This window comes from Vollenhovia emeryi, unplaced genomic scaffold (genome assembly GCF_000949405.1).
Source record: "Vollenhovia emeryi isolate VEMERY1.0 unplaced genomic scaffold, V.emery_V1.0 DF939126.1, whole genome shotgun sequence".
Classification (NCBI taxonomy): domain Eukaryota; kingdom Metazoa; phylum Arthropoda; class Insecta; order Hymenoptera; family Formicidae; genus Vollenhovia; species Vollenhovia emeryi.
This window is the reverse complement of record NW_011967240.1, coordinates 2,844,222-2,856,082: the sequence shown is the minus strand read 5'-3', so window position 1 is coordinate 2,856,082 and position 11,861 is coordinate 2,844,222. Positions and strand designations below refer to the sequence as shown.

Genomic DNA, 11,861 nt, shown 5'->3' with positions numbered 1-11,861 from the left:
ATCGAGACGCGCGGAGGGTGGCTGTGACCGGATGCTTTGCTGACACCCGAAGAAAAGGGCGCGAGAGGAGGGCAAATTTCCGGGTGGTATGACAAACGCGTGAAGAACGGAACGCTGACGACGTCGCGCGCGCTAGTCATTGAGACGCGTCGGCGAAAAATTCCACGTGCCGGCGGGACGCGCGCCTCTTCCGCTACAACGCTCGGGAGGAAACACGAGACCCAACGGCGAGACGCTCGCCTCCGAGCCGGGGAGATGAGCACATGAGAATCCCCGACGTGCGGAGACGTGACTATGAAAGTCGATGGACGAGAATCAGGACGAGGATCAAGACCCGGTCGGACGTGAGAGTTTTTTTTCCTCGAGCGGAAGCAACTGGACGCGACGACCCGACGCGACTCCGGGCGGCTAGCTCGGTCCGAAGCAACTGAGAGCGAACGATGACAAATCCCTGGTCCACGTGAGAGACCCCCCGCGCGCGAATCTCAGCGTGAGGCAAGGTCGTTGGATGTCCGCGCGGTGCAAGTATCCGCGAATCGGGAAGGTCACTCGCGATCGTCGCCGCGGTGGCCGCGCTGTCATCGTCGCGGGGATCGTTCCGCCTTCCCCACTCGTCGGCGGCCACATGACTTGACGATTGCCCCCATCTCCTCTCCGCTGCTGCTCCTGCCCGTTGACCGAAGGCGGCGGCGGCAGTGGCGGCGACGACGTCACGGCGACGTCAACGTGGACGATAGCGACGAGGAGTCAACGGCGCGGTGGAGGGTGCTGCCGGTGCTTAAAGCGAGTGACACGCGCCGCCGGCGATTCAGTCGTTCGCAGGCGGTCGGTCCGCAGGTGCGAGGACGCGCGTGGGTGCGTGTGTTGTGTGAGTGATCGCGTTTTCCCGGATCGTCGTCCGCGCGTACGCGTGAGTAGTCCGTGAAAGGGAGCACCCGCGCGGAGCAGCGCCGAGGGATCGGCCGAGAAGAATCGCGGAACAAGAGCGGCGGACAAGAGGGTGAGAGAGAGAGGCTGTGGATCCTTCTTCCTTTCCGTTTCGCTAAACGTGGTGCGTCGTGACAACCCGTGGTGTTCGTCGTGGTGGCGTGGTGCTGCCATCGTGTCGCTGCTGCCCTGGCGAGCGGTGGATATATGGTGTTGGTGGTGGATATATTATATATATATAGCAGTGGATGATAACGGTGGCCCGCGGGGGTGGCGAAACTGGAGCAGCCGGTGGCGATCGTCGTCGTCGGCGCAGCGGAGGAGCTATCATGTGCACGTGGCGGATTTTCGGACTCGCGGTCGTGGCCCTGCTGACTCTCGGCGGTAGAGCGCGCGCGTACACCAACCAGTGGGCGGCACACATCGTTGGAGGCGACGAGGCGGCCAGGCGAGTTGCGGAGGACTATGGATTTCGCTATTTGGGCAAGGTCAGTGTCGCTGCTTAATCGCTGGGCCCCCGCGATCGGGATCCTGGCGGTCTTCTCCTTTCTTTTCAAGCGCGCCTCTCGACGGTCGCGGAAAACTTTTTCGCACGACCGCAAACGCTTGCCCGAACACGGGGCGTCTGCTTTCCGCGATAATTATTGTATTGGCGGTAGTTTATTTAATCGACTGTGATAAAATGGAAACGGCTATGGGACGGGGATTATCGGCGAGTAATGAGTATTATATTTAAATGAGATTAATTGATCCAAATATACCCTTTAGCCGGTACGGCATATACAAAATCGAATGGAAAAGTATAAGTATTGAACATGTCTGTTAATTGAATCGTTGGAAATGGAAGCGCTGCGAGACACACGCGGTGGAATGAACAAGGATGACATCATCGCGGAGGTGGATCGTACAACGCGCTTGAGATGAGACACGATGAGATTTAATAGCAACGTTCCCCCAGACAACAAACGGTCTACGCCATTCGGTTCTGGCGGCTCGATTAGTATACAACATCCAGGTTAAAATTACAAGTTTATTCGCTTGACATTATCAGCCGCGGTAAATTTGTATGCAAATTCGCGTTAGAGAATTCTATTCTCGTGTAGAATAATTGGACGTTGCGGCGTGGAGAACCGCTTTGACTTTAATTAAATTCTATTTCATCATTCATTCGCGGAGTTAAGAAGCGCAGAGATCACGCGAATTGATCTTCCCCCTTCATAAATTGGATATGCGAATTAATATTTAAAGAAGAAACATATGCTACACGGCGGGCGGTTTAAATATGCAATTAACGATCCGCAAATACGTTGAATTTGTTCGCCGATATTAGCTTTATTTAAAAGAGATATTTTCAAGAGAAACGTGATCCCCGCCACTGAGGGATATTTTAAAAAGCCTCGTAATCTTTGGTATTTTGATATTTTTATCTTGAAATGGAGAGATAGAGACTTGCTCCTCTCGCTTCGCTAGCGCGCCGAACTTCAAAGGAAACTTTCGTACCGTGTAATAGCGTTTGAGATCGCGAAATTGGCGGAGAATTAACTCGATACATTTCCAACCGATAGGTTTCGTGCGGGTTCCGCCGTGTTACCTATATCTTGCTCCGAGTTAAATGGTATAAACTCCCAAATGAAATCCTTATGGAACTCTATTATCTCATTCGGTTTCGCTCGTCGATACGATTCTCACTCCAAGGAAGCTCGATTGACATTCTCATCGTTTTTACGACAGTAAAGCTGAGGTCCTGTGCTTTCCGTTTCTTTTTTTTTTTTCCTTGAAGAACACGGAACCGATTTTTAGTGGCATTTGATTTTTCATCATTTTTCGCGATTCGGAGGAAACCTGTCGATTTCGAAGCGGACATCGAGTCCATTGCCGTATTTTTCATGCCTTCTGCGATCACAATGGAAAAATTCCCCGCCGCTCGTTCATGCCGTTTCATCACGCTCTCTTTTTTTTATCACGAGGGACGAGCGCGATCGTCGGGGAAGGGTCTATAGGTATAGCGCACTTCGTTGATCCGCTGTGTAATAATTCCCGGATTGTAATTTCTTCGGAAAATTATATAACTCCATTCACGAAAGGGAGAAAGAGATTCGGTATTTTTAGATTTCGATTTACATCTTCCTGCGAAGCAGACGTGATCTCATTTTGGCACTTAATCACACATCAGCACACACGCAGAAAGCGTGCGATAATTTGGCTCGGTTTACTTTATGATATTCCTACTTCGAACGTGCGCATGAAATGTATTGTTATTAATAATAACATTATTTTTATTAACTTTTTTTATTCAAATATTTTGCTAAAGTTAGTATTAACAGTAACAAACTGAAAATCAATATTAAATATTAACAATACTATAAAAATAAGATTTGCAGACACGGAATGAAATTTACGTACGACATGTGCGGATTTTTAATTAGTAATTTTGAAAGAAATTAGCGCCAAAATCTCGATCGTAAAATTATATTCAATACACCGCGGGCTTTTTAAATAATTTTAAAAGGAATCGAATGTTAGGTTTCTACAAAGTTGTTGCAATAATCGTGCTTAGAACCGGTCACGGAGTAAAGGCTTCTCGTATGAAGAAATTGTAGCCACGGCTACTCATTCGTCTCGCTTATCAGACAAGATAACGATCCAATTCCACCCGACTCTCCTCGTGAAACAGCCGATCGCTGACGTAAGTCTCGGTGACGCGCGCGCCTCTGTTTCAGTGACCGTGAAGGCCGCAATGTGGGCTTCGTCGTCGCAGTTGTTACAGACGGAAATTAACCTCCGCGACAATCTCCTTTCTGCCTAAATAGCTCGCGACGGAAAATCGAACTCGCTATCTTCGCTTTCCACGTCGGTTCTTCCTCAATCGGGCACAATCGGCGGGACTCCAATTTGGAAGGCACCGCGCATACACTGTTCCACCGAGATGTCGCGATAAATCGGCCTCTCGAGCCGACAATATCCTGAATTTCGGAGAAACCCGTTGCGTGGAAATGTTTTTCATTTCTTAAATGTAAGTTCGCGATTTTATTTTCGTCCCCGTTAATTTCGACAAGTTTATTCTGAAAATAACATAGAATATCCCGTATCTCGGACAGAGAAAGAATAAACGTGCTCTTGTCCTTCTCGTTCCGTACACTGATAGAAAAATACAATATGTAGTATTCGAAACTACATGTAATGGCATAGTAAAATAATTATAATCAGGAATATAATTTTTATAGTAATTATTACTAAAACATTAGTAATAGCAACCATATAGACGCAGTGATGCCAACTATTTAGAAAAATTACTATAAAATATAAGCTTTTGACTATTATTCTGTTAAAATATTCAGGTAATGAATCGTAAATTAGTTAATCATTTTTATATAGTAAATACGATCACAATATAGCAAATTTAACTACATTTCTATCATCCACTTTACTACTCACCTGGTAAACAAAAGCGAAGTGGTTCGGCATGTCCCTCACTAGAGGGACGCGCGGTACAAGACTTTCTCGTAACAAGAAAACCGCATAGAGTGTTATATTTCTTTCAAAGATGCTTTCTTGTACTATTCTGTACGAGTGCAAAGTGATGTAACCAATGAACATAGTGAACGCAATGTATATAATAAAAAGCGGGGAATATTACTTTTAATATAAATACGATTATTACTATTACATATAGTTATTCGAAATTTTACTTGTGGTTGTTATTGCAATATTTGTAGTACACCTTGCCAAATTAAAAGCTCGTTCTGGTTTTTGACAACCACGTCATAAGTTGCATGAACCAATATTGCGTCTACGAAAACTATAATACATTGTTAGGTCAACCATAACTTACGTAGTTGGAAGAATTATAAAAATGTGGTTGGTTCCTAAAATGACTATAAATTATAGTGAGATTGTGGTAGCTGCAACCATTTTTTTTCTATCAGTGTATGAGTGCAAAGTGATTAACTAATAAACATAGTGAACGCAACGTATATATAATAAAAAGCGGGGAATATTACTTTTAATATAAATACGATTATTACTATTACATATAGTTATTCGAAATTTTACTTGTGGTTGTTATTGCAATATTTGTAGTACACCTTGCCAAATTAAAAGCTCGTTCTGGTTTTTGACAACCACGTCATAAGTTGCATGAACCAATATTGCGTCTACGAAAACTATAATACATTGTTAGGTCAACCAGAACTTACGTAGTTGGAAGAATTATAAAAATGTGGTTGGCTCCTAAAATAACTAGAAATTATAGTGAGTTTGTGGTAACTGCAAACATTTCCTTCTGTCAGTGTAATCAATTAATGTAGTGAGTTAACGCGTTAACAAAAGTAGTAGATAAATTGCCGGCTAAAAGGTTAAGCGGTAGTTTTAATCGTCGCGATATTCTTTAAACGGAAATCATTTTATACATTGCTTAATACCTCGGTAACGATTGTTGCTAATATCTGAAAGCTTACATTGACGCCGGTTTTTCGAGTAGTTTTCCTAACAATTAACGCGTATCTACGCTTCTGTTTTTACTTGTAATTGCGAAGCGGCGGAAGCATGACAAAGCCCGGCGTACATAACAAAGTGTAATTTGCAATTACGCGCGCACTGATACTAATTTTTAAGATCGAGTAATAACAGGATGTTGCGACTATAAGGGGAGATAAGCGCGTATTGTTTGCTTTTTTACGCGCACATTTCGCCAGCGCGCAGCCTCCTCCGTTTAATTTAGACCGCGGAAAACTCGCGCTATTTAAATGGCTCGTTCGATCTCGCGTTCTTTCCGGTTTTATTTTCTTATTTCTCTCTTTTTTTTCCCATCGAGAGATCTCTCGCAGCGAGAGACAGGCGATGCTCACGCGTAAGCCGCGCTCTCGCGGAATAGCGCCGTAACATAAAATCGCACGTTCGAAACTGTAATGCGATAAACAGAATTTTAAAACGGGAATTCGCGGAATTGTGAAATTTTAGTCGCATTAATCTCCCACGCGGAATATAGGAACTCACGGGTTTTCCGTGTGTGTCAGCTGTTCCGTTACGCGCTGAAGTGGCCTCGGATGTTTGCCGATTTAATTTTGCAAACGGCTACAATCACTTGCGAAACGCCGAATGATCGGCGACCGTGGCGTTTATGAGCGCCACGTTAATAGAACGAGTACACATATGCACGTTGGACGCTCTTCTGGCACGGCGTATCGATCTCTCATTGCTTTTCGTGAACTTTGTAATTTTCCACGAATAATTTGCAAGCGTCGAATATTTTTCAAGATAAAAGCAGCAACATGTATCGCTGATTATGCAAACCATGCATTAAACATACGTAAGCGGTGCAACTCGCAAAAGCAGAGGGAAATACCGAAGAAATAACGGATGCTGAAAAATATATTTAACTGAGCATAATTGCTTTGTCCCACAGATAATTATCTTTACTCATTATTGGTTTTTTTTAATTAAGCCTCCATTTGATGTACGCTCATTTCACGCTGTCCTTCATGTTTTATCTCGATTTATTAGTTTGCAAATATACTGCAGATAATGTAGTTTACATCGAATTCATATTTCTGAGAAATGCAGTTGTGCACATTTTGACAGATAATGATTAATCTTTCTTTTTAATGTTTTGATACTATCACTCTTACTGTTTTCAAGTTCTCCGTAATTACTGTTATTTATCAAATGCCTAGTCTGTCCTTGAAAAAGTTGCGATACCACGTTTTATCGAACGTTAATGTTAATGTATATTGTATCATCGAACATTACGTACGATTAATCGTTAAAGACCGGGAATACCCTGTTTCCATTTAGACATAAAACTCGAATGGACGATAAATAGATATTTAATTGCCGCAAAAACACCCGAGTTTCTTTTTCGTGCAAAGAAAATTTTCTTTTTTTTTATATTCACGAGATTATACGATATTGATTATACAATGTTTCCCCGCTAATATTTAATAATTTTGAAATATCGATATTTTATTTTAAATATTGAAATCTCGACAGGTGAACAGAAGAAATCATATTTAAAAAGTATCGCTGTGTATTTCAATTACATGTAATTTAATTAATCAATTGCTGTTGGCATTTTTTCGTTATTAATTATGACGAGTACAAATCTTAAAAATGAGAGATATCGGGCGTTATTAATATTTCATTGAAGTTAAATGTTCCCTGTTACTCAATGTGATGATTCGCTGCTGAAAGAGCTTCACTTATCGCGTATCGTGACCGGTTTTATCTTCCGTTTTAATGCGGTGCCGCATTTAGCCTGATAGACGAGCTGTACACATCAGTTTTCGTATAAACGTGATAGCCGAAATTCTGGCGGACAGTAACTGTCCGGGACTTTAAAACTAGTTAAAACTTGCCCGATCTGGACAAGAAATACGAGCCGTTAAACGGAGCCGCTTGTTCGAGCTGCGACCGCGGATATCTACGTACGCTCATTTTCGTCCGCGGTAAATGTGTTATAGGCCGTTATTAATTTATCGCTATTATAACGGAGCTCGATACGAACGGCTGTACGGCGGGGCTGCACATTATAGTGGCTTTCTCACCCCAGATTTTAACTACGAACCGATGTTGTTCGCGTTAACGATGGTACGCACTGTCCTAGAACTTACGAGCAAAGTTTATTAGCTTCGTAATGCATTGAAACCGCCTGCCGGAGAAACCGTAGACGATGTGATACTATACTCGGTAAAACCAGTTCCGAGCGCGAAAATAACCGATAGTGTCGTGTTTCGTCATCGACGAATGACCGTATTGAAAAGATTGCGATCGCGCACTTTTTACAGCGACTCGGCGTCTTTGTGATCGGAAAGTTTGAAACAAGTCGAAACTTTCAGTACTCTCACTAGTTGAATTTATTAATTTATTAGTTGAATCGGAATTCTTTTTATTTGTTCAAGTTCATTGAACTGCATATCTCGAAAAGAGTTATTGCAATTTGTCGAAAAAAATTGAACGTTCGTTTAATATTGATGTATCTGCTTTATAAGAAATCGGAGAAGATAGACAAAAATGTATAAATAGGAAAGTGCTATTTTTGTCAAATATCGCAAAATATCGCAAAGAGAAAGAATTTTAATTTTGTACCTTTATCTCATTTTATTCCTTTATAAGCTTGTTTTTTTCTTTTTTACATGAGAGACTGATGTTTTTACGTTACTATTTTTAACGGGCTCCTGAGTGAATGGGTGAATAATATCGGCTTTTTGTAATTATTCGTGACATGCCATATTTACGATCCCAACAAGAGAGTGCATTTCCTATTACACGAACACTCGAGATACATTTCGCTTTATACGACTCTGCAAGTCGGTGAAAAGGCGAGGACGGAAAAGAACATCAGGTTCTCGTATTTGCAATTCGCCTGCACCCCTTGCCACTTGAGGGGTAAAGGGGTGACTGTACCACATTAAGTGAGCACTCGAGGCGGCGATAAACGCTTTTGTCTCTTATGAGTTTTCGTGCTACTTCGAGATCAAACGATCGAACGAAGGGGAGTTGGCAAAAAATTGTAATTGGATTTTATTGTTGCGCGACAAACAAAAATTTCCAAGTCATCTCTGTAAAATTTTCACAAAGAAGAGATTGGTTTTAAACTTGTCGCATAACACGCAATTAAAAATCTGATATGTTGTGCAATAATGTTCTTTGCCGCAATTGAAATTATTTGAGATAGAAAGGAAACAAAATAGTTCGGAGCACCGATGCAACGCGACCGTTTCACGAAACCTCTTATATTTTTTTCATAACTCCATACGCTCCTCTGAATCTACTCAATCCGTTTTCTTGTCACATCTGAAAGCGTTCTTATTACTAATATTACTATTTGTCTCATCAATGTTATTGCATCCCATCTAGGAAAGAATTACGTCCCAAAAATCGTTTTCTCTTTTGACAGGAAATCAAATTTTATCGGTATTCTCGTTGCAAGTAATTTCCTCTTTCATCGATCTCCCTTTTGTTTAATAACATTTTGATCAGCGACGGGACAATAATTCACGTTAATTGGCCTCCACAGCAACTTTGCTGCATTTTTCGACATGCCTTCACTAGTATATAAAGTAGAGCGTGGCGTTCCATAATAGTTGATACATGTTGACGGTTAATAATTTGAGAAACTAGAGTTTTTTAAACAAAAATCTCATCTAATCTCTCGTTGCGAACAAAAGACGACTGACAATCCCAGTGCTTTTGAAAATTTGTGATAATATATTTTCGTTTTAATGATTTTTTTAGTCTTCCGGATAATCTTGTTTTTATCATAAATAATGTTCCCGCTATTTTATCGCGATCTTATCGTTTGATTTTACACTTTAGATACTTATCCATGAATTTTCAAGGCATGTGTTACATAATTATCACGAGTATAATTTAATTATTACACCAAACTAGATCATAACAAGTAAGAAATGCATGAGAGTTTATATAAAGGTCGATGTTAAAAATTGTGCTCAATTTCAGAGTTTGTTTTCTGAAACTGGTGAAAACGTAAATCTAATGTCGCTTTTCGAAACCGAAGATTAATATAATTAATGCAGCCGCTTTTAATGGCGTTGGACGCTTTTTTGCCATTTAAATACCAATGGCTATAACGCATCCCTCCAATATCTTTTACTTACCGCCTTTATTGAGAAGAAACGAATCAAGCATTTCTATTGATTGCACAGTTTGAACAAAATTCTTCAGTCTAGACATCGCTGAAGAGGGAGAAAAAGAGACAGAGCGATGCACGGGAGAACATTTAGATCGTATCTAGAAAAAGACGAGACGAGATAGTGGGAAAGATAAGATGAGACAGACGAGATAAGCTCGAGAGTAAGAGAGAGTTAAAGACAGCGGATTGACTGGTTAAAATTTTCTGATTTTTTTCAAACTTCCTCTTCTCTCGTCTTGACCTCATACTTTAGTCTTCCTACGCGCTTTCATTTCTTGCATGTCTCTGTTATGCAACATGTTAACTTAACAAAATATTCTTTTTAATTTTATAATAACAGCGACAAGAAATCTTTATGCGAATAAATATTTTTCCCATCGATGTTTTTCGATATTAAAAATATTTTTACTAAAAATTTTGTATTTAAATTAACAAATCACTTTACATTTTTATAGCTTTTTATGTAAATTCGGTTTACGTTCTCTTATTGCCTTATAAAATGAATCGATAATTATGACATGCGATATATTGCAATTATTTTGCGTAAGACCGTTTTTTCTGAAGCTTTCCAACGCGCATTACAATAAATTTGATTAATGCTGTTTCTTACATAGCGTGATTCGCGAGAGTGAAAGTGATTATTACAATTTAGTTAGTGTGAGGTAAGCGAAGATCGTAAAACACCAAGAATGTAATGCAATCGATTTCTCTATGCTGCAACCGCGCTACTGCATTCTAGCCTTGTCTTAAAGACTAGCGTAATCCGCTGTTCAATTAGATTTCAAGTTGCTCTCCGCACAAGCGATCAAGTACCAGTCTGAATGCTTTCACCAGCGTCTACCTTTGCATTTACGCCTGGATTGATTGGAGTAATCATTGCGGTGGAATGAACGTAACAATTCATTAAAGTGAGATTATCTCAGAGATCAGATTCTTTAACATCTTTTCAATATTGTCGCCGCAATAGTATTTATTCAACAGCAATCAAAAGTTTCGAGAATTATAGGAATGATTAATTTTAATATTTTTGACGTAACAGTGTCCTTGCACGTCTTATCTAACTGATATGATTTGTCGTCGATAGACAAATCCTTGATGAGTTTGATTTTATTTGCGCCTATCATTTCATTGTCTACATGTTTAATTACATTATTTTTATTTCACCTTATACAAATGTATAAACTAATGTGTATTTATAACACTATGCTGTTTTCTTGTTACGAGAAAGTCTTATACCGCGCGTCCCTCAAGTGAGGACATTCCAAATCTCTTCACTTTTGTTTACCACGTGATTAGTAAGGTGGATGATAGAAATGTAGTTAAATTTGCTATTATTGTGATTGTATTTACTATATAAAAATAATTAACTAATTTACTATTCACTGCCTACATTTTTTAACAGAATAATAGTTAAAAGCTTATATTTTATAGTAATTTTTCTAAATAGTTGGCATCACTGTGTCTATATGGTTGCTATTACTAATATTATAGTAATAATTACTGTAAAAATGATATTCCTGGCTAATTATTTTACTATGCAATTATAGTTTCAAATACTGCATATTTTTCTATCAGTAGCAGAAGTGTGCGGTTTACCAGGAAACTTCATTAAGAGGCGGAATTATGGCCGCGTAAAAACGTAATAACAATGCAGACGATAATTTTCCACGATGCGTCACCGCGAAGAGGTTTCCGGGAATGACGAACTCTTCAAGTTCGTTCAAGCACGTCGTCCATTTTCCCGCCGGCTTTTCCTCTTGAACAATGTCATCTCGTCATTATTATATTCTCGCGCGGAATCTCGATCGCGCTCGGTAGGCCAATCGCACACCCTTTATCGATCACTGTCGATGGAACGTGGAGCGGTTCTCAGTGCCCCGACACAATGGCCATCGCCTTTGGAAGTTCGAGCGTTGCCGCACTTAAAGCTACGCGCATTTCCGACCGACATGTCGAAGTGCCACCGGTTGTCGCGGTGTGTGCGTGCGTCACAGTGCTGGGGACGGTTGCGCCGGATGCCAATTTAGAGCCTGATCTAAATCGAGCCTAATAGACAAGATGAATATTTTTATAATATACGCAACACATTTTCCGCAATAATCTTCATTTCAATCGTTCTTCGCGACGTAAATGATGAGACGGAAGCGGCAGGACGATGAATTTAACAAAATTGAGTCACTGACCGTTCTCTATTTTGACATATCTTTTATTATACACATTTACAGATGTACATTAAAGATTTTAAGTAAAAGTTTTGCTAAGATTTGGGATAAAAAAATAATGA

At 40.5% G+C, this 11,861-nt stretch overlaps 1 protein-coding gene across 2 annotated transcripts in view; it reads left to right on the top strand.

The window, feature by feature from the left end:
* Nucleotides 1-623: 623 nt before the first annotated feature.
* LOC105569016 (furin-like protease 1) overlaps nt 624-11,861 on the top strand; it is a 227,624-nt gene continuing 216,386 nt past the window's right edge. Inside the window, exon 1 of one of the 2 annotated variants that reach the window (XM_012025135.1) lies at nt 624-1,415. In XM_012025135.1, the coding sequence (XP_011880525.1) occupies nt 1,176-1,415 (240 nt within the window). In that variant the 5' untranslated portion in view covers nt 624-1,175. The remainder of the gene's footprint in view (nt 1,416-11,861) is intronic. The other variant, XM_012025133.1, reaches the window with a different exon arrangement.